Here is a 23,478-nt window from a genome sequence, read left to right on the forward strand (position 1 = left end):
GTTTCCCAGTATGGAGTTCACTGGTCACTGTTTACTGGCCACTCTAATGACTGGTTACTGGTCACTGGTCACTTGCGATGATTCAAATTTGTTTACAACTACATGGCAAGCCTAAGATTCCTGCAGGTGGCAGTAGGTTTGGTGGGAGAATGATGTCACAAACCTGGCCGTTTAAAGGTATGAAGTAGCCAATAGAGTGGTCAGACTCCCAAGGAGAAGGTGGGATTGGGTGGGGAAAATGACAAGAGAGTTGATTGGGTGGAGAAAGTGACAGGAAAGTTATAATAGAAACTAAATGGCTCAGTTCTGGTAGGTGAGCCCTGCAGGAGGGACATAATGGGCTCACCCCATGGCTCCCCTCCCCCAGGCTCTTGTGTTAGGGATATCATCTCTGTGATCCTCTTAAATGTTCATTAATATATTATGAATATGTTATAAATTATGTTTCACAGTATAAGAAGTAATAGTGATACATTATTCTATTAACATATTCAGTTAACATCCCTGGAGATGGAAGAAAGAGACATCTAGGTTGAGCAAGTATAGTGGTTCTGGGACCACAGAAGTGGATTTGATTAGTGAAGTTACTGCAGTATTCAAGCATTCAGAAAGGGGTTAAAAACTTTTTTTTTTTCCTAGTTGTAGATGGACCCAATACTTTTATTTTATTCATGGGTCAAGCCCAGTGTCTCACGTGTGCTAGGCTAACGTTCTACCACTGAGCCACAATCCCAGCCCTAGGGGGAAGTTCCTTGAGTGCATTCTCTGGGGAATGATGTGGCCCAAGATTCTCTTTAGTTTCTCCTTGATCCCTGCTTTCTTTGGCCTGGGCTGGGCCAGGTTCGACTGGTAACTCTCTTCTGCTCTCCTTCCCCCACCCCTCTTCATTGTAGACATTTTTTCATGGACAAGCCTTGAGTCTGCATTCTTGTACACATTGATATTACTTTATTTTAACTTGCAGAAGCAGGGGTCTTTTTTTCTGTGAGTTGATTCTTTGAAAAATGAACTCTGAACAATAGCAGAAACTCTAGAGAGGTGGAAGACCTAGCTGACTGTAAAATTTCCCTCTCTGGATTTTTGTTGTAGTTCTGTAAGTTATAATTTCCTGAGGACAGCTCCTTGGTCATGTAGACTTTCTGCCATCAGCCTCTTTCATATGTGAGAGGCACTGAGGATCCTTTCTCTCTTCTTATGTAAGAGGATCCAGTGTGGCAGTTACTGTGACTTCCTCCCCCAGGCAAACAGCCACTATAGAATCTTGGGCTTCTCACATTCTTTGTCTTGCATGTTTGGGTGGAAGGCCAGGAGAAAAGTTAGAACATTAAGAGAACATAAAGAAGTATGGATAACATAAAGAAAAGAGAGGTTAACATGGACTTTTAAATTTTAACTTTTTGTTAGAAACAAGTCAACTCATTGAGGTCTCATTTTGTGTTAATAAAAGGGGCAATTGATTTTTTTTTTTTTTTTTTTTTTTTTTTTTTTTTTTTTTTTGCTGGGGGGTCGGGTCCTTGGAATTTAAACCAGGGACACTTTCCCATTACCTCACATCCCCAGCCCTTTTTATTTTTTTTAGAGACAGGGTCTCACTATGTTGCTTAGGGCCTGATGGATTTGTGTAGACATGCAAAGAGAGGCTTGTGGAGAAAGCATTGTGGTTATGCTGTGCACCCAAGGAGGGGGTGTGTCTGTTCAGCCCAACTTCATCTAAATTGCTTTTGCTTTTGATCCCCTGGAGAGTGTTAGTTTCTCCACTTTCTCTTGTAATGGCGATAAAGTCAGTCAGGACTGAATTGGTAATAATATATATATGAGTACTGAGCTGGTTTGGGGGAGTACAACTATGGGATTTAATCATTTTCCTTGGTGGTAAGGTTTTTTTTGTTTGTTTGTTTGTTTTTTTTTTTTTTTTTTTTGGTGGTGGGGGTTTACCAGGGATTGAACTCTACCACTGAGCCACATCACCAGCCCTATTTTATGTTTTATTAGAGACATGGTCGCACTGAGTTGCTTAGCACCTTGCCATTGCTGATGTATGCTTTGAACTTGCGATCTTCCTGCCTCAGTCTCCCAAGCTGCTGGGATTATAGACGTGTGTCACCCCACCAGAAATGTGGTAAGTTGTTTTTTTAAAAAATTTTCTGTTAGTTGTCAGTGGACCTTTATTTAATTTTTGGACTTCTTTAGAGACATGTGTAGATAGTGTGATTCACGATGTCAAGAACCCACAGGAAGACAAGCGCATATATAGAAAAAATTGCTCATAAATAAAGATAAATAGTACATTTACAGGCCTATTTTCCCATCTCTTACACTGCTAATTATGGAATATAATTTTTTTTTTGCTGGTTGTGTGTGGGATAATTCTTAGCTAAGAGGGATTGTGAAATGTTTGGTGGTATAAAGATATGGCTTGGAGTATGTCAACTTTTTCAGGGTATATTTTTTTTTCTTTTTATCTCAGTTGCACACCTCAGATAGCTTACTTCTATAATACTGGCATGTAATGTGAGACTAAGAACATACAGTGAGTATCTGTAAGCCAGATCATTCCTTATGTTCTCTTAGAAATCAAAGGTATCCACAGCTACTATAGGTTAAGGAGATAGAGATGATGGAGATGGGTGCAGTCCTCATGAATTCAGCAAAGCCTTTATTCAGCTGTGGAGTCAGGCATCAGATGGGCAGACTTTTTGGTTAGAAATGGCTGCTGATCTGGGTTTATATAGGTTACAAACTGGGAGGTAACTTACCCATTGAAGACTTTAACAGGACGTGGGCATTCAGGAAAAAGGTTGCAAAAAGTAGAAATTTGTCATAATGAATAGAGGCAATGATTTCAGGTCTGGTTGCTTCTTGCTGGGAAAGGGTGAAGTAGGAGGACCCCTTGTCTCAGAGTTCTGGAAAAGAACATGGGTTCTCTGGTGGTTGAGGCTGAAGAAGAGTATATGTGGGAGTAGACTCGGGGCTCAGGCACAGTCTTCCTTTTGTGGTTTCAGAAATTTGGACTGTATTCTGGAGAGGGCTTGAGCCAGACAGGTCACCTCATTAAGAAAATGTTTTTTGTACACAGTTAAGAGTAGGGAGAAGAAAGGCTGTTATGATAAAGGTGAAGATTAACAGATTTGTTAGTTCTCGGAAAACAATTTTAGCAGGTCCTATCCTTGGGGAGCCTATTTCCCTTAATCAAGGCCATTGTATCCCTTTCAAACTCAGGGTGCACTTTCCATGATCTCATGATCTCAGGAGTTCGGGTCCTTTGGAGCATTGCAAGCATGATTAACTTTGGAACCGTATTTTCCTGATGGTCTAATCATTTCCAACCTGTTTGAAAGACTGTGCAGAACTAGAATAGAAATTAACTGTGTAGTTATAGCTAGTAGCCCAGGTATATGTGTAGAAAAGTATTTCAAAGAGTTGAGGGAGGAAATCCCCTTAGCTAAACTGCCCCAAATTTCTTATCAAAAGTAGATGTTTTTGCATTTTCTATGGCAGAACCTGAGATTGTAATTTTAATTCAAACAAGTATTGATATGAAAAAGATCAAGTCCCATTAGGTGATTACATACATTTTGCCATTGTGTCTCAGTGTCATCAAATGGATCTCTAGTGACACAAAATTGGGTGATATTACAATGACCCTGAAGTTTCTGAGCCCATTGTAAATGTTGTACTTATTCTCCTAGTCAAATAATAGAATCTTTTAGTTGTTGAATTTTGTTTGAATTATCCGGATCCATATGTTCTTGAGTTTGCCAGGTCTCAGTGACATTCTTATGGAATTGTTGAAGGTAATGGACCTGCTGATGCAGTGTCTCCGCTGCAGTCAAAACAACAGTCCCAGCTCTCAGCCACCAGATGAGCCATTTAGCGTGGTGTTTCAGGTGCCTCAGTAGTTCCTACGTGGATGGTACTTAATGGGCCTCCTGCCATGGTACTTTTAATTTTACAAGGATCCCTTTGAGAGTCATTATAGTTTGTGCTGAACTTTGCCATAGAGTTCAAATGTTGTTGTAGCATACACTTTACACATTTAACATAATATAGATTTTTGTGAGGCATCACAAAATTTGAATGGGTATTTGAATGGGTCTGGACCCTAAAACATAGGGATTTAATACACATACTGTGAAAGTACAATCCCTTATGAAAGGAAATGTTACGATAGATAACGTTTTTCAACTTATTATATTGAGAATTATCCTTCCAGATCCCCAAAGTCTCCTCAGTCAGACCTATTTTCCATATTGTGTCCTGAATTGGCAGAAAATCCATTCTCATGGCAGGTGATAATTCTCACTTAGACCAGTATCTAGTGATGTTAGAATGGAAAACAGCTCTATGAGCCAGATGTTCTAAATTGTCTCTATGAGGTAATTTTCATCCCAGAGTTCTAGATTCAGCATCAAGTCAGTTCCCCAGGAGAACCCCAATCTATAACTTGTTTTCCTACAACAGAAAGATTCGATGATAGGGTTATCACCTTCAGACCATTGTAAAACTTTTGGTGAATGATCTCTGTGCGAATGGTAAGAGCATATGGGTCTGCTTAATGAGTAATTAACATTAACTTCCTGGCATGCAGGTGAGCCTCTGCCAGTGAGGAAAATAAGCCTGGCCTCTTGATCCTGTTATTTTGGGACATATGTAAGCCGAGTTTCGAGGCCCAGTGTGGTAACAATATGAGTTTCTGAGAGAAACACAAAGAGCGGATCAGGAGGACAGTCCTGCATAATTGAACAAGATTGTTGGGAGGACCTGGTTGTCAAGAAAGGACCAGGCAAGAAGGCCTTGGAATTAAGATAGATTGAAGGGGGAGGATCAAACCATGTTACTGGGTGAACAGTGAAGACCCACTAATAAAGTTAAAATGGAGAAAGAGAGTGCCACCAGGAGTATCCAGATCTAGGTTGGTATATTTGGCAACAGCCTCAGTAAGCCAGGCCAAAAAGAGGGTGGGGTTTTATCAGGTCCCTGGATAATTTCCTTTACCTTGTTCCAATTAACCCGGGTATGAGAATTTTTGTCATGCCTTAAAGGAAGCAAGTAATCATGTGCTGGAGTCTGATGACCCCAGTGTCTTGAGGCTGATATGTCCAATCAGGTTCAACTGTAGGGATGGCAGTCTCTGCTGCAGGATGGATAAGGGGACTTTGGGCATGGAGGAGATTGGCATGGATTATCCACCTGTAAACTGTAAGCATGTTCATCAGGAGTCAGGGTGGAAGGTTGGATGTGATAAACATCTGCCCAAGTAAGGTGGTAAGCCTGAGTCAGATGCATGAACTCCTTCCTGTACTTAGTAGAGAAAATGGGCCTACTCTGCCTCTGTTTGTGACAAAGCTGTCATAGAGAAGGTGACATGAACTTGGACCATCCCTTCAGCCCCTGCCACCTCTCTGAGAGGGAACACATGTTCCACTCTAAGGACTTTGGATCATGTAGAGGAGGTGATGGCAGGGGGGAAGGTAGAGTATGAGTGTGGGGTTTGAGGTGTGGGGTTAGACTGGGAGTAGTGGGACTTTGAGGAGAGGAGTCTGATATGGGGCCATGAGACCCCAGAATCTGTAAGGATTGGGTTTATCTGCTATTTATGGGTCAGTGAATGAGGAGGAGAGGCGTGAGTCTGTGTGGATTCACTGTAAAGCAGAGCAGGGCTGACTTAAAGGGGGCTTTGAGCTGAGGAAAAACAAAGCTTAGAGATAAGCTATTTTAGGCCCTTTGCCATTCCTCTATTGTTGGAGGTAACTTGTGAAATCCTGGAGAATGTCTTTATCAAAGGTCCTGTTACTTGGGCCATTCATGCAAATTTAAAGTAATTTAAATTAGGGCTATATTTGAGTGCAGAGACTAATGAGACATTCGATATTACGGTCAGTTTGGGAGTAAACATTCTTGAAATTACTAATAAGACTCCCTGATGGGGAGTTCTGAGGAATAACTGCATAGTTCACATATTGGAGAGGTTTGGTTGAGGTGATGGTTTGAGATGAGGGAATCCCCTGAAATCTCATGTCACTGGACTGGACTGTTACACTGGAGAAGAGGAGAATGTCCTCACTCCAGTCTCAATGGTGGGGAACTCCAGGGTCCTGGCTAGTCAAAAGGTGGTGTCCCTAGGCAGGGTATCTCTCTGCTGGGGACCGGACGGGGCCTTTCCTCTCTGTAGTACGAGAAAGCCAGTGTTGGCTCTGGGAACCAAATGGCAAAGAGGTCTCTGATCCAGAGGGCTGTAGGGTGTTGGGGAGGGGAGGGATTGGGAAGAGGATGGCAAGGGTGAGGGGAGGAGTTCAGAAAGAAGATGCCTTCAAAGCCAGTAGACAATCTGAAGCAGATCCTTGCACTGGTGACATAAGGCCACAAGAACCTAGCCCAGGGCTGGGGTTGTTTTGGGGTCACATGCTGTCATTGAGAGTCAAAGTGGAGTTAGGGGGCCTCAAGAGTCTCTTTTTGTAGGGTGTGGAGGGAGGTAGGGTTGCAGTCATTTTAAAGATTCAGCAGTAGCTGTGTGAGCTGTGGCTGGGGGTTCCCCTGTCCTCAAAGGGCCAAAGGAGTGACAGGTGTTCAATGATCACTTCCCAGCTTGTATGGTTCATTTCATGTGACTGAGAAAAGGAGCAAGTTGGGCGGGGATGGGGAGAAGTGCAGATCTCATGAATTCAGCAGCTTTTATTCAGCTGAGGAGTCAGGCATCAAGTGGACACACTTTCTGGTTAGAAAATGGCCACCCATAACAGGAGCAGTCTGGATTTATGTAGGTTACACCCTGGGAGGTGACTTGAGTTTGAAGACTGTAATAGGACACGGACATTCAGGGAAAAGGTTGGAAAATTAGAATTTTTTTTAACTAAGCAGTGTTTTTACAGGGCAATAGTGGAGGGTCTATTGCACTGCCACAGGGAAGGATATATTGGGAAAGGATCAATTCTTGCCCTTTCCAGGGATTGTCCTATCATTGGGTGATGTTTGCTTTCTTCCCAGGGATTGTCTTGTCACTAGGAAAGAGGATGTATTGGGACAGATCAGTGTTATTAATATTCTTCCTTCTTCCCCCTGATCTTCTTCAAAGGCCGCCCTGTTTTGGAGGTTTGTCATATCCACATCATTCAAAAGCAGTAAGTGTAAAACCAGGAGGAATGTGGTGTATTGTTAGCTTTCTGTTACTGTAACAAACACCTGAGATAATCACCCTATAAAAGAGAAAGGATTTCTTTTGTTTCACAGCTTTGGATGATTCAGTCCATAGTCAGTTGGCAAGGCAGCAGCACATGATGAAAGGGATTTCATGGTGGAACAAGCTTCTTACCTCACGACCTGGATGGAAAAGAGAGAGAAGGGTGGTGAAGAGGAGGTATTGGGCCCTATTTGTCCCCTTCAATACTGGAAACCCTCAAACCTCAATGACCAGAAGATATCCTACTAGGCACCCCCACCCTTTTTTCCAGTACTAGGGATTATGAGCTATCACCAGCTCCTCTTTTAAATAAATCTTATTATGAGACAGGCTCTTGCTCAGGTGCTCAGACCAGCCTGGAACCTGAGATCATTCTGCTCAGCCTCCCAGGAAGCTGGGATTATAGACATACAACATTATGCTTGGTTTAAGACCCACCTCTTAAAGGTTCCACCTTTCCCACTAGTGCCAAGCTGGAGGCTAAATGTTTATGGGACATTCCAGATCCACCTTTATAGCATGTGGTAAGATCATCTATTGAGAGCAATATAATTTGTACATACTGAAATATACAGGTTCAACTGCTGTTTGCCTCTCGTGTTCCCAGACTTCATAACAATTTGTTTTCATAATTCCTTCCACTTAATTCTATCTTGCAGTCTCAGCATCATCATACACTCTAAAACTAGTCTAAAATGTGGTCTGAAGAACCAAAAGAGCCTTGGTATAATGTAGCATCAAGTCATCCCCGCCCTAAACCATCTGTTTTAATACTGAGGTTATTGTCCTAAGGGACAACCCCATCCCTACATTTTGTAATGATCAGGATGACTGAGACTCATCTTGGTTCACCATACCATAGGATCTATCACTGAGGTCCTTCCATATTCTCTTCTCAGTTTGATTAAAGATTGTAAACCCTCAAGCATCCATATGGTACATAGGTCCTACAAAAAACTGTCACATTTTATTAGTGTCAGCTACTTCATAGTTGCTCCAAATAGCTTTTACTCCTGTTTCTATTTTCCTCTCCATGTATTAGGTATCTGGAAAAAATACTAAAATCCTCCAATGACCTCTCATGAGGCTTGGGATTAGGATTCATACTCTTTACCTAGATTGCAGAGTGATTCAGCCACTGTCACCTCTCTGACCTCATCTCCCACTTTCCTTTTTCCTTGCTACTCTCCAGCCACACCCTCAGACCTTCTGCAGTTCCATTCCAGACCTTTGCCCAGCTGATTACTCTCATGAGGTGCTTTTGTAGTTCTCTTCACTTGGCTGGTTCCATCTTATCATTCATGTCACTCCCTCAGAGAGAACTTCCCTGTCCATCCATTCTAAGGAGCTACCCAGTTACCCTGTATCAGTTGGTCTTGTTTCAGTTTTCTTAATAGTCCTTACCTCTCTCTGATATGGTTTGGTTGGTGTATTGTCTTTCGTTGCCCACTAGAATATGATGTCCAGAAAGACGGGAGATTTTCTGACTTGCTTACAGCTCCCTTTTCAATGCCGACATTGTTTTGGGACCCCAGTAATAGTCAATATATATTCCCGGTTGCTCACATATTACTGAGGTCAATGTTGTCTCCTTGTGCCCAAAATCAGTTCCATGGATGGTCTAGCCATTTATGGTGATAACCCCGATGTGCAAAGCTAAACCAACCATTATGTACCTGGGACCAAGAATTCTTCAAAAGGCAGTCCTTGGTAGAAGCATAAAGCCTCAAGGGTAGATGCCTTCATTAGCTATCATGTTTGGGAATCTATACTTGCCAGTGGATCTACAATGAAAACGAACACATTCTGTTTTGATAGATTTCATAGATGTTGGCTTAGAGCCATCAGAAGGACAAATAATTTTAAAAGATGAGCATGGGGGCTGAGGTTGTGGCTCAGTGGTAGAGTGCTCACTAGCATGCATGAGGCACTGGGTTTGATCCTCAGAACCACACAAAAATAAAATAAAGATACTGTGTCCACTTAGGCTCAAATATAAATATTTTTTTAAAAATTCAGCGAGATCTTTTGGAGGATTTAGGTGGGTTGCATGCATTGAAACACTACAGCAGCCTATGTGGAACATTGCTAGGGAACGGAGGTTATCAGAAAGCAGAAATGGAGTGTGTATTAAAGAAAATTGTTCACACTGGTAAGATGTTTGCTGTGAACCCATTGGGAATATAAAAAGAATTTGAAAAGTAGATACTTGGGAAGACAAAGATGGGATGAACTGGTTCAAATATAGGTAAATACACAAATGCATTGCAATTTTTAAAATTGTACATTATTATTGTAGGTAAATTATCTTCTTTTTCACATGGAATTGGGATTACCTGATGATGTTGTCCCTTAAAGCAGGGAGGTGATTTATCCTTTGAAGAGGTGGGCATTAAGCCCACAAAATGTGGGCATTCCAGAAAAAGGTGGCAGTAAAACCATACATGTAAAACCATAACATGAAGAGTAATCTGTGGTTTGGAGCACCACGTATAGTTTCTTTAAAGACTGGTATCTCCTGTCAGCAAGGAAATGACAGATTTGGAAAACATTGTTTTTCCTCATGCATGGAAAGATCTTTAATATGTGTGTCTGTTAAAATTAATGATTAAATGTGTACCTGATGGATTGGTTGTATTTTATAAATACTCTGTTCCTTTTTTATGGCTAGTTAGCTATGTGCTATATAATTTATATTAAGTAATTCAAAATCTTTGTTTCAGTTAAAAGTTTCATGTCAAGGTTGAGAATTTCTAAAAGAGTTAAATGCCATAAGACACTTTAGGGTTCTTTGGTGTACTTCAGGTCAGGGATTTTATCATTTTCTATTTGGTTTACACATTTACTTTATAAAGTGGGTAGTAAGCAGACACTGTAACTGTTTTGTATGTATAATTTTAAGTTTTTTAAATTTATTTGTTCTTTTTGTTTATACATGATATTAGAGTGTATTTTGACATATTAGTCTTACATGGAGTACGACTTTCCATTCTTTTGTGTTTGTTTGGTTTGGGGGGAGGAGTTTAGAGGAACATCCTTTAATGGTGTATACCTCAGCACATTCCCACACTCAGATTGGAGTGGAGGCAAAGAAGCAGGGATGAGTGGGTGACCCCACAGAGCCTCACATGGCAAAGAGGAAGAGGAAGGTGACCATCAAACAGAAGAGCCGATGGCCTTCAAAGGCATAGGAGAAGAGCTGTTGCTTGAGAGATGGGTTCCTACCAGGGACAGAGATCAATGCCCACCCAGGGAGAGGAGAAAATGAGAGTGGGGGAGGGTGGAGGGCACAGGAAGGTGAGGGGAAGGTGACTGTGAGGGTCTAAGCTACACATACCCTGGAGATCTGATAGATAACAATTTGGCAAGGTGAAGTGAACCTGGCCAGACACATATTTAGATTCTGGTTTAGATGTCACTGGCATACCAGTGGTCAAGCTGGCTTTATAAAGTGGCTAATAAGCAACCACTGTAACATTTTTGTATTTCTAATTTTAAAAGTTTTTTTTTTAATTATTGATCATTTTGTTTATACATGATAGTAGAGTGTATTTTGACATATTAGGCATACATGGAGTATAACTTTCCATTCTTTTGTGTTTGTTTGGATTTTGGGGAGGAGTTTAGAGAAACATCATTTCTCTAAACACAGTTCCAAACCAGTCTCTGATCTCATCACACCAACAGTGGCAGCCCTGCCACCAATGAACTTGTCTGCTGAGTCAGTGTCTCAGGAGACAGTTTTGTTCTGGAACTTCTGTCTGGCCACCTGGAGAGGAGCTGGTGTAGGAAGGCTGTTTAGATGAGTCCTGTGGTCTACTCAGGAGGGAGACAGAGGCCTGATTAGACCCCTGGTACAACAGCGGGTCAGAGCTAGAGAAATAAGCAGTGCCTGGGAGGTCTGCATTTTTTCAGTCTCTCACCTTTAGCCCTTGGTCCCAGTGTTCGGCTGCCCAACCCACGTATCCCTAACTTCCCATTCTTGTGGTTGTTTGTGGGGTGAAGTTAACTGGTCATGTATTCACACATGAACACAGAAAACCTACGACCAATTCATTCTGCTGCCTTTCCTATTCCCACCTTCTTCCATTTCTACGTTCCTCTTTCTCTAATCCAATGAACTTCTTCTCTTCCCTCCCCCATTCCCCAACATTCTGTGTTAGCATCTATGCATATCACAGAAAATTCAGCCTTTGGCTTTTGGGGGATTGGCCTATTTCTCTTAGCATGACAGTCTCCAGTTCCATCCATCGACTGGCAAATGCCATGATTTCATTCTTCTTTATCACTGAGTAATGTTCCATTGTATATAGATACCACATTTTCTTTATCCATTCATCTGTTAAAGGGCTCTGTTGGTCCCATCGTTTAGCTATTATGAATTGAGCTGCTGTAAACATGAATGTGTCAGGATTAGTATAGTATGCTGATTTTAAGCCCTTTGGGTATATGCCATTCAACAAACCTGTACTGATCAGCTCTTATTTTTGAGACACTGTTTAAGACATGGGACACATGGAAATGAACAACATATGAGACAATTTTGTGCCCTCAAGGGTCTTACATTTTAGGAATTGACGGGCAAGGGAGTGATGGAAAGTCTAAACCATAAAGACAACAAAGAATTAACTTACAAAATGTATTGAAAGGTTCACAACACTGCAGGAGATGTGGTCCCTGGTGAAGGGAATCAGATGGAAGGAAGGGAGAACCCTGAGAGGTGATTGCAGTTTCAAAGAGTGTAGTCAGACAAAGCCTCATTGAAAGGTACAATTTGAGAAGAGGCTTGAAGGAGGTGAGGAGTGTTTTTTAGGCTTGGAACAGCAAGTGGGCTCAGTCGGTCTGGGGTGGAGTGATTGAAAGGGAGCATAGCAGTGGATCAGGCAGAGCCAGAGTCTGTGAAGCAGTACAGCCTGTTTTTGTGAATAAAGTTTTATTAAAGCAGAGCTAATGTCCATGTGTTCTCCTATTTTGCATGGCCACGTTCATTCTACAAGTGCAGAGTGGAGCTGTGGAGACAGAGACAATCTGGCTCACAAACAGTTATGTATTTACCATCTATGGGTCTTTTTATGGAAAATGTGTATGTCCCCTATCATGGATAGAGAAAGGCAGTAAATGGTTAGGGATTATTATGTTAGAGCAGAAATGGGGGAATGGAGTTAGAAGTGGGTAGGTTCTAGATGTGATGTGAAGAGAGGGCAGATGAAATTTACTAAAATTCCAAGTGTGTAATTGGGAGAGAGAGAAAGGAGTCAAAGAATGTCAAAGGTTTCTGGCCTGGACAACTGGAAAGATGACCCTAAGGAAGACAAAGAAACTGTGTATAGACCCGACACCCCACCCCCACCCACAGGGGAAGGAGAGCAAATAGGAGATTCCTTCTCCAATGTGTTCAGAAAGAAGATACAAAGAAAAGAAAAAGACAACATTTGGACTAGAGGCCATGTCCCCATTCTCCACCTGTCCCGCAGACTACTCCCTCTTCCTGTGGCCAGATGTCCCTCCCCCATGAACCTTGAGATTGCTTCTCACTGAAACACCAACATAGCAAGCAAAGACACCAGGTGCCATGGTCGTTACAGGGGACTCACAGTCTGCCTCAGTTTGGGGGAAATGAAGCTCTGCTTCAGGGAACTGAAACCTGCAACGTTCTCAATTTAAAATAATTGTGTTATCCATCAAGATTTCAGAAAGATGCAGGCAGCAGTGCAGTTTGGAGTCTCCCAAAACAAAGAGAAGAAAAAGACACGTTTGGCCTAGAGGCCATGGAAATAGATGAAAGAAAGCCAAACCCTGGAGTAGCATTTACCACACAAGTAGAGAACACAGTGTTCCCTAGGAACCTCAGAACAAGAGGATAGGGCAAACCACCAGCAGGAGGCACCAGACCTGCCTGGCAGCAGCACTTGCAGCAGAGGAAATGGGAGACAGGAGGCTTTCAAAGCTCCAGCAGGCATTCCTGCAAAGCACTGTGGGCCAGCAGGAGAAGAGCAGCTGAAACTGAGAAGGGTTCTGGCCAACCCCAAAGTGAGTGCAGTAGGTCTCTTACAATATGTACTATATGTTGTGTAATCAATATGGTACAACAGCCATTTACATAGCACTTACATTGTAGTTATGATAAGTAATTAGAGATGATTTAGATAATTTGAATGTGTGGAGTCTCTCTTCAACTCTGTGGAATTTGGTGTCTTTGCGGGGTCCTTGGTGGAATTCTCTGTGGAAACTGAGGAGCAGCTGTAAGTACAAATGTCCCACATTCAAATCGGAAGGGCTGATGCTGTCCAGCCCCTAAACTCTCTTGAAAAAATGAACAGCCAATGCTCCTTTTCAGGACAAGGCCTCACCCAGAGGAGAAATCGCTGGGAGGAACGATAGACACAAAGGATGAACCTCCCTGTGGAAACAGCCAGAAAATTTTAGAAAATAAGTCGACATGTTTTTAATACTTCAAGAAGGAAGAGGAGGAGGAGGAGGAGGAGAGCAAAGGGAGAATGGAGAGGGACAGAACTGGAGGGAAGAAGAGGTGGAGGAAGGAGAGGTGGAAGTTTCCGTTCCATCACATAAGAAACTCTATCCTCAACCATACTTTTACAAGGAAAACGAATTTTGCATAAAAGTGCATAGCAAGAAAAGAAGGAAACCAAATCCCAAATAAAGGTATTCTAAGAAAAAGGAGAATCCATCCTCTCAGACGACGAAAACAAGTCAGAAAAGAACCCCCCAAGCACATCAGATGGTAGCCCACTCTATCAAAACTAGCTAAAAAACAGAAGGCCAAACAATGCAAAATAGGACAGAACCTGAGAGGGGAAAGGAAAATTATATCATGGATATAGCTTTCTGTTTGGGATGGTGAAAAGTTTTGGATTTGGATAGTGAATAATGCTTGAACAACATGGTGCATCTACTTAATGCTATAGAGTTATCCACATAAAAATGGTTGAAATGTTGAGTTTTATGTTTCATAATAAAAAAGAACAACATAAATGGAAATTAGATGAGATATGGTAGAAATCAACATAACTAATCTAAAAGGGAAAACACGAATGAACATAATAGATAATGTCTAAAAAGAAAGAATAATGAATTAAAAAAAATGAAACACATGATAAAAAATATCCCAGAGAGCTGGTAAACAGGAAAAGCAAGAAAGCCAGGCAAATTCTACAAAGGAGAATGCAAATACACATAGGAATTTAATATGTCATAAAGGTTACATTTCAAATCTGTAGGTCATATAATTTAACAAATTGTGATACATACATTTTGGGGTGAAATATCTCTGGAAGTTTCCAAAATGTGGGAAAAGGTGATGTCTCCTGTGGGAAGAGTGGTGAAGATGGTGACTGGCAATTTTGAGGGAATGGGTAAAAGTTGTTGGGGCTGCTGGATCCTGCAGATGTTGGCAGGTTGCTCCTTGCGCATGCGCACTCTGCTTGCGTTGGGTGGAGATGGAAGCCAAGGAGTGATGTTTTTCTTGTGAGCTTCGTTTCAGGGCAATGGTCCCTGAAGACAGCGCTTGCCAGAACCAATGGAAGAGGACCTGACAGGCTTCTCAGTTCAGTATTTAACCCCCTTTCAAGTGTGATCTCTGTCCTTCACCCTCTACCCCAACGTCTCTCTGCTGTGCTCTGAAAGCCAGGTTGGCTGCCTGCAGGGGCCCTTGCCAACACTGAGGACTTGAGGACACAAGCCTCAGATGGAGGCCTTGCTTCTCGAGAATTAGTAAAGTGTCAGAGTGATACTGGCCTTGTGTGTGCAGGTTAATTCAAGTAGTGCCTCTCTGCTGCCCTGGTGCATGGGTGTTGAGTCAGTGGTGATTTATTCCAGGCCATGTTCTGGGTGGGCCTCATGCTGCTGAGTTCACTTGGCCAAGTCCCAGGTTATCAGCTTCCCTCAGGGTAACTGTGAACCCTCTAACACCCCTGGTAGATTCCCCGTGTTTTGTATTCACCTTTCCCATCTAGGATCTTAAGTGACCCAAATATGGTGGAGATGTGCCCTGAATCTTCTTTTGTAAAATGCCTTTCAGGTAGACGAAAAACTAGGCCATTCTCCATGAGAGTTTTTTGTTTGATTTTTGTATTTCTTCTGGTCAACCTGAACCCGTCTCCTATCATTTTCAACTTGCTTGACATTTTATCATTTTAACCCTAGTTTCAAACATTGTGTTATCGGTCAGCCATTTTGCCAATTCCTGATTCTTCCAGTAAAACCATACATCTCTCTTCTTTTTGCCTTCCTAGTGCTGGATTACATGCCTTCCTCTTTCCCCCATTCCTAGCCTTTACTTCTATTATCCTGGCCAAATTTGAGTTCCTTTCTTCTCATGCAGGCTGTGATCCCCATCGCTACCAAACTAAACCACACTTAACAGCCATTCAAACTCAAAATTCCTGTTTATTTTCTGTTAATCAATTCCATTACATTTCTTTATTCAATTTTATTAAGTTTTAAAAGTATATTGGCATGAGTACATATTCATAGGTCTATGAGGACAAATGTTTGATAGCCAAGTGCTAACACAAGGCCTCTTTATTATCTATTAACCGATTCTATGGAATTTCTTCATTCAATTTGACTAAACTTTAAAAATATATTAGAATGAATTCATTTGTATCTTTGTATCTACATATTTATAAAATTTGTATCTACACTTGTGGAAAACTATGTGACGCCCAGGCAATACCAGAAAGCATCTTTATTACTTATCTCTCAAACAATACTATTACATTTCTTTATTCAACTATATTAAGTCTTGAAAATATATATATATATAAGTGAACACTTTTGTATCTATGTACCTGTCTGTATATATATGTGGAAAACTATTTGGTATTCAAATGGCAATATAAAGCCTCTTTATTACTTACCCTCTAATCAATACTATAGCATTTCTTTATTAAACTATATTACCTTTTCAAATATGAATAAATTTTCATCTATCTATCTATGTGTATATGAGAACACTATTTGGAACCCATGTGGTACCCAAAGGCCTCTTTATTTTCTAACAATTCTCAGTGGTACCAGAAGGCCTCTTTATTATATATTAGTGAATTATATTACATTTCTCTATGTAATTTTATTAAACTTTGAAAGCATCTGAGAATAAATAAATGTGTATCACTCTATCTATATACATGTGGAAAAGTATTTGGTCCCTAAGTGGCACCACTGATCTTTGCAGCTCTTACATTATGTAGCCATAGTAGCGAGAGATCTCCATCTCTCTTTCCCTCTCAATGAAACACTGCACTCTCCCCATTGCAGTGTACTTGGCAGCATTCTCACGCTCTTGTTGAGCCTTCTTCTTCATGGCTTCCCGCTCTGGCCTCTGCTGTTTGGTGATGGGAGTTGATAGTACTTGCCCAGGAACATTGGGTTTCCTCCATGGAATTGGCTGTGAGGCAAAGTCTTGGAGGAGATATTGGTTTTGAGGCTTGGGTGGTTGTGACTGGGGCTTGGTCCCAACCCTGGGAACGGGTTGCCAATGAAGAGAAGTACAAGATGATGTTTTGTAGGGTGCAGGCCCAGAAGCAGCAGAGCAAGGGACACTAGGCTGTTTAGAAGCGCTCACACCTGACTGAATGGCATGAGTCAAAACGGGCTGAGCTGGCTTGGCAGGACGCATCCAAGATGGGTTGGCAGAAGGTGTTTGGGATGTGTTGACTGCCATGGGTTGAGCTGAGCTAGCAGGGCCAGGCTGGGCAGGGTAAGCCCCAGTAGGTCTCTGTGAGGCCAGAGACTGTGGCCTCCTATTGATTACTGGTCGAGGTGGAGGTTTCTCCTGCGTCAGAAAAGGCAAAGGTACCAATTTAACCTTCCCAGGTGGTGGAGGCTCATAAATTAATGGAGGGGGACCCTCTCCTTCAGCACTGATATCTGGATTCTGGGCTTTGACTTGTGATTTCTCAGGACCCTTAACCACCTGCCATGGTTTCATAGCTGGGCATGGACGGGGGTCTTGGGTACTGCCTGAGTTTCCCGGGGCCCGGAAGGAAGAGAGCCCAGTTTTCTTATCATTCTTCTTCCCCAGTGCGTGGAAAACCTGCACCGACTCCAACATGTGCATGCTGAGACAGCTCCGAGGTTTTTTAAAGGACTCTTGGCAAAGCTCAGGTTGGTTCCTCTTCCGCTTTAGTTTGGGCACAGTTGGCTTCTCTTGTGCCTTGACTTTGTTGCCTGGCTGCTTCCTCTCCTCGGCTTTCTTGGAGTTGTTTTCTCTGGTTCTCTTGGTCTTTTCCTGCCCATGGCCCTTAGCCTTGCTGTTCCTGCTGGATGCAGCTTCCTGAGCTCTGCTGTTAGGGTGCTTGGCTGTGTGCACATTGGCCCTACTGCTGCCTGCATCCCTGTGAGCAACTTCTCCTCCTAATGCACATTCCAGGTCCCTTAGCTGCATTTTGGCCTGAGGAGTTCCATGAGGAGACTCTGAGGCTTTATGTTTTTTGTTCCTTTCTAGAAGGATATTTTCAGAATGTGGCTTCTCCTCTTGGTCCAGAGGACCAATGGAGGCCAGAAGCTGGTGGATTTCAGGGATGTCTAAAGGGAGTAGTGGAGGATCCTGTTTCTCCATGGCAATTTGGTAGGCATCCAGTGGCTCTGAGAGCATGGTGTTAATCTCACACAAATTCTTAATCTCTGTTTGTTCCTGGCTTTGATTTGGAGGCAATGCCAAGAAATCAGTAGATCTTTGGCCTGGAGTTATGGTGGAAACGTCCCCAAGTTCAGTTTGTGAGCTTTTCTCAAGTATTTGGCTTTTTCTGTTATTGCAGATGTATGAGAATTCTGGAGGCTGTGGCAGACAAAATGTCTGACTTGGAGGTTGCAATCCCAAGGAAGCCTCCGTCCCTAGGGAAGTTTCCATCCCTGCAAAGGAATCAAGGACGATGGTAAGTAGGATGCTCCCCTTCCCAGCGACACACTATTCAGGGAAACCACCTACTTTGGAGAAAGCATTTCCATTAGCTCTTTTTAAGGACCACTGACAGATATCTGTTAAGAGTTGCATATTAGTTACAGGTGATCCCTTGAAGTCTTACTTTTGGGCTGGTTCATCACCATGGCAGCATGGGTTTCCGGTAGAGCACTTGTCTCCTCAGTGGGAAACACAGAAAAACTCTTTCATGAAGTCTCTCGTTCTCATATAGGGGCCCCTCAATTCTCTCCACTCTCCCCAGAATGTAAGAACACTTAACACCATGAACTAGGAGAAGGTGGAGCTGTTGCTCATGAAATCAATGTGAATGGTCGGGGGTTTTGGACTCCTGCTTTGGACAGCATCTCTACATACAGAGGTTAAATCCTGCAGTCAATTAAGGAACAATTAAAGTGTCACACCCTGATATGTGTTGATGTATTTTTCTAAACCAAAGTAAAATTAGGGAAATATATTTATAGTGTGGATGTGTAGCTGGACTGAGTGCAAAAATAGTGAACAGCCGCTTCCTTCCATGTGCTCCTAGAGGTCTCTTAAATGCATGGGTGGCCATTATGCTGTGCTGCATGCTTCTCTTACAGAGTCTGAAAATGGGGACTGCTGAACAAGATTGTGGTTAAAATCTCAGCACTTGAATTCTAGGGATGTGTGGACCCACAGTTACCAGCTGAAAACTGGACCCTCCTTTCGAATGGTAATCTTATTCCTTCCCCTTTTTGCTGTTTGTACTCACCTTGAAAATTTGTTCCTTCTCTACTTGGAGTGGACACAGAGTAGTAGGTCACAGGTGTAGGGACTGATGGTAGGACATTTGTGGGCTGAACTTCCTTCAGCACTGTCACCATTTCTGGTTGAGGGGCAGCGGCACTACTTCCTGCATATGGCACAGAGCCATAGGATTGCAGGCAGGACCAATGTTCTCCAGAGAGCAGAGTCCCCAGAGAGTTATGATCACAGTAGTAGACCTGGCTTCCTTCTTGGTGGGGTAGTGAGAGGCAACGTCCTTGATTTGGAATCTGAGATAGTGTCACCTGGACGAGCCTACCAGATAGTAGTGGATACCCAGGGATCATGACATTGGCTTCGGAAGTTTTGTCATACTGGGATGTCATAGATAGGGAAGAATCTGCTGTATTCTGGTCAGTGACAGTCAGATTAAAGTCCCTGAGTGAAGATGAGCTCTTTTCAGCACTTCCTGGGATATACCACTCCGAAAAACTTGGATAGGAGGCAGGTGCCATGGGAGTCTGGTTCTGGCCAGTAACCCCAGACACCATGGCTGTGCTAGCATGTTGATAAAGGTAGGCACTGCCCGTGAGTGTCTGGAAGGAGGTGCCACAGGTTGAGGGCAGTAACCATGCTGAAGTGGCAGCTGGAGCAGAGACTCTGGAGAGGTTGCACACACTTCCTGTCAGGGACGTTGCATTGGTCACCACAGGAAGAGAGAGCTGCAGAGAATGTGCATTTCCATGTAAAGAAGAATTTTGGAAATTTTCTGTAGGAAGAAGAGGGTGGTGAAAATATTGATGAGACAGGCAGATTCTTAACAATATTCGAGGAACAATGACATCTTAATGTTGTACTAATCAGGAGGGCCCTGATTCCAATAATCATTGAGAGACCCCAAATCACTCCATTTAGGATGGCTGCAAGTACTCTTCTGATTACCTGCCTTTTCTCTCAAATTGGGCACAGAAGTCCCAAGTGGTCTGCTTCACACATTGTTCCCTATAAGCATCCTTCTACCTGTCCTACCTTTCCTTTGAGCCTGCACTAGTGTTGACTCCTGAATTCGCCCTAGAACTGAAGCCTTTTCGAACTCAGAGAAAACCCCAACATTACCAGTTAGCAAATGAGTACACCAAGGGTCAGGGAAGTGAGATTGACTAGTTCAAAATCAGCAACAGATTATGGAAACTTTCTCCCTGGCAGGACTCTTGTTCCAAAGACCAGAAATCTGGAGATACAGAAATTTGTTTTTCCCTGTTCATCGAAAATTGTACTGATATCACCATAGTGATCTTTAGTATCTCTTTTTTGTTTGTCCAGGTCACATGATATTTCCTGAAGTTCAGTTTTACCATCCAAATGATAATTTAAGGGTCATTCTTTGCCCTGTTTCAGCCTAACTGCTGATCCTACATGAAAATGACTACCTGAAATTCAGTTTCTCAAGAAATGCTTCTTGAAAGAAATTGAAACTTTCTGAGCTTCAGGTTACTCATCTTTAGTGTGGTTATAACAATAACAATAGTGATAATTCATCCATAAATAAAAGTGTCATATTTCATAAGATTCATGTGAGGGCTGAGGTTATGGCTCAGTGTTAGGGCGCTTGCGTAGCACATGCGAGGCCCTGGGTTCAATCCTCAGCACCACGTAAAAATAAATAAAATAAAAGGATTGTCTTTAACTACAACTGATAAATAGATATTACAAAAAGTTTCATTTGGAGGGAGTTACAGTATGTTCTGGAAAGATAGAAGCAAAAGTCAAAAACAGCTCAGAACTAAAAGAAATGACTAGATAGTAACGAACATATGGATATGAGCAAAAGTGAGTGTATATCAAATTTGCTAAGAAATGAGTTCTGTTATCATGCATACAATATTATGAAAGTGAATGTTTCTCTTTGATTTTAGTGAATACTGTTAATCAAAACAAAGCTCATAATTGAAGGTGAGTTTGAATGCATTCTCAAGCAGTACATATAGACAGAGAAGCTATACTAAAAATGTGTGTAATTTGAAGTAAAGTGAACACAAATTTGAAGTAAAGTGAACACAAATTTAAGTAAAGTGAACAGATGGGTAGCCATGTGAAGAAGCGAAAACTAAAGCCAAAACCCAGGATGAATCTGGGCATGGTGTGGTGGGCCTCTGGTCCCAGCACTCGGGAGCCTGAGGCAGTGGGATTGCAGGAAACCAGGAATTCAAAGCCACTCTGGGCAATTGAGCAAGATCCTATCTGAGAAAAGAAATAAAATATCCTGGAGATATAGCTTGTGTAACATGCTTGCCTAGCATGCATGAGACCCTGTGTTCAATCCTCAGAACTGGAAAGAAGAGAAGAAAGAAAGAAAGAATGAATGAGAGGAAGGAAGGAAGGCATAAGGAGCAAGGCAGGGAGGGAAGGAGAGAGAAATGGAGGGAGTGAGGGAAAGAAGAAGGGAAGTAGGACAGAAGGAAGGACGAAAGAAATTTTGTACGTACTAGAGAAAAAAACAATAAGTGTAAAGTCATTATTGTTCTTGTTTCTCTTCCTCTAAGGATTACCAGCAACAAAAGAAAGACATTAATTCCACTAGGTAGATATTTCAATTGATATAAACACATTTTCTGATAATCCTTTTGGTTATTTAAAAAAAAACAGAAAAAATGCTTTAACAAAATCATAGAAGCCTAGTTTATTATCACATTTAGAGAAAAGTCTTGTCCCTAAAGTCTGAGAAAACAATCACAGTATAATAAAATAACAAATTTAAAACAATTTTTGTCTTTTTTTCTGACATTTTTTTCTCCCTTTTATATTAATACAAAAATGTTTGAGCTACCCTACACCCCAGCCCCAAACAATTATTTGAAATGTAGACAAAACAAAAAGTCTTCACATAATTATTTAAATAAACTCGGAATTAGAGATGTGAGCTTGAATTTTTATTCTTATATAGTTCTTTCTTTAGGTTCTTAGATTTGGAAATCATCAATGACTATTTGTATATTGTCTTTTTTAGAAAAAAAAACTGTTGTAAATATGGAAAACAGCTTCACCTTGACAGCTTATATCACACAAAGGAATGTGTCCTTCTGATGCAGGTTTGGACAAAACATTTTTTAGAAATCCCTGTAGTTTAAAAATCAGAACAAAATAGGACATGGTTTGCCATTTCCCCAGCTCTGTCTAGAACCACTTTCTTTGGCTTGTTTGGAGGAAGAATCATTTCTAAAACATACTTCTAACATGTTCATGTTCAAACTGTCAACATCATCTGTGTTGAAAGAGATCATAGGAAAACTGTAACAGCCAAGTGTGGCTTTTCTGATAACCTGCTTACCCCAGTGATACCCTAATTCAAGTCTTAGTTTACTTGCTGGTCTGTTAATCTAAACATTCTCTAAACCAGCCTCTGGGAAGAGTCACTCTATGCTGTCTGTTGGTTTCAATAAAATCTTTGCTTTTCTTTCACATCCATCCCAACCAACCTCTTTTTTTCTGGAGAACATCATTCTCTTCATCTCTATTATTCTAACATTTTCTTCTCCTTTACTTTTATATTTTCTTCGTCCACCGAGTTCCTGTTGCCTTGTGCTTAAACAGTCACAAACTTTCTTCCCCAAGAACATCTGCCTCCTTACAGCCCTGTCCTCCTGCTCCTCTCTCCCTATTTCTCTTTTCACCTAGTTTAAATAGAAAACTCTCAAGTATGTGAATGTCCCTTTTATGAACAGCACTAAATTTGAAATACTGAAGTAGAAATCTTTGTGAAGGGAAACTGTTACAGAGGAAACCTCTTGGTTTCCACCCTGCCTAGGTTTTGTCTCTTTCAGTTGAAACAACACCACCATGAAATCTGATTTCATTCTCTAAAACATGCCCCTCAAGATGCAAGAAAAGTAAGGGACCAAAACATGGGCAATCTGTTATCCTCAAGTAGCAAATCAGGAAACAGATTTTGTGAGAGTAAACTAGTCCAGTTCTATACCTAGTACATGTCAAATTCCCAATGAAATTAGGTGTCCAGATTTCTAGTTCCATCCTTTCCCCTATTATTCTAAGCTCTTTTGACTCCATTAGTAAATTGAGGCAGGTAAAAGTCTAATGAAAAACTTTCAAAAGTTTCTTTACTCACCTGACATGGTCAGAGAAGAGGTCACATCAATTGTAGATACAAAGGATGAGGAGATCACCCCAGAGGATGTGTGGGTGGCTGAGGCTAGTGAATGCATGTTTCCCAGTATGGAGTTCACTGGTCACTGTTTACTGGCCACTCTAATGACTGGTTACTGGTCACTGGTCACTTGCGATGATTCAAATTTGTTTACAACTACATGGCAAGCCTAAGATTCCTGCAGGTGGCAGTAGGTTTGGTGGGAGAATGATGTCACAAACCTGGCCGTTTAAAGGTATGAAGTAGCCAATAGAGTGGTCAGACTCCCAAGGAGAAGGTGGGATTGGGTGGGGAAAATGACAAGAGAGTTGATTGGGTGGAGAAAGTGACAGGAAAGTTATAATAGAAACTAAATGGCTCAGTTCTGGTAGGTGAGCCCTGCAGGAGGGACATAATGGGCTCACCCCATGGCTCCCCTCCCCCAGGCTCTTGTGTTAGGGATATCATCTCTGTGATCCTCTTAAATGT

General features: G+C 41.8%; 2 protein-coding genes across 2 annotated transcripts in view; both read right to left on the minus strand.

Annotated features, from left to right (window-relative positions):
- Nucleotides 1-16,376: 16,376 nt before the first annotated feature.
- LOC308632777 (uncharacterized protein C2orf78-like) overlaps nt 16,377-23,478 on the minus strand; it is a gene marked incomplete at both ends in the record, with an annotated part of 53,347 nt that continues 46,245 nt past the window's right edge. The window contains 1 exon segment of the mRNA XM_081265143.1: nt 16,377-17,288. Within this exon segment, the coding sequence (XP_081121269.1) occupies nt 16,377-17,288 (912 nt within the window).
- On the minus strand, nt 17,302-23,068 carry LOC308632409 (uncharacterized protein C2orf78-like; the record flags this gene model as incomplete). Its single annotated transcript, XM_081264493.1, has 4 exons — nt 17,302-17,321; nt 17,369-17,785; nt 18,856-19,617; nt 22,972-23,068. 4 exons carry the CDS (start codon nt 23,066-23,068, stop codon nt 17,302-17,304), a joined length of 1,296 nt encoding a protein of 431 aa, XP_081120619.1.

The sequence above is a fragment of the Spermophilus citellus genome, assembly GCF_964194105.1.
Source record: "Spermophilus citellus genome assembly, chromosome: 13".
NCBI lineage: Eukaryota > Metazoa > Chordata > Mammalia > Rodentia > Sciuridae > Spermophilus > Spermophilus citellus.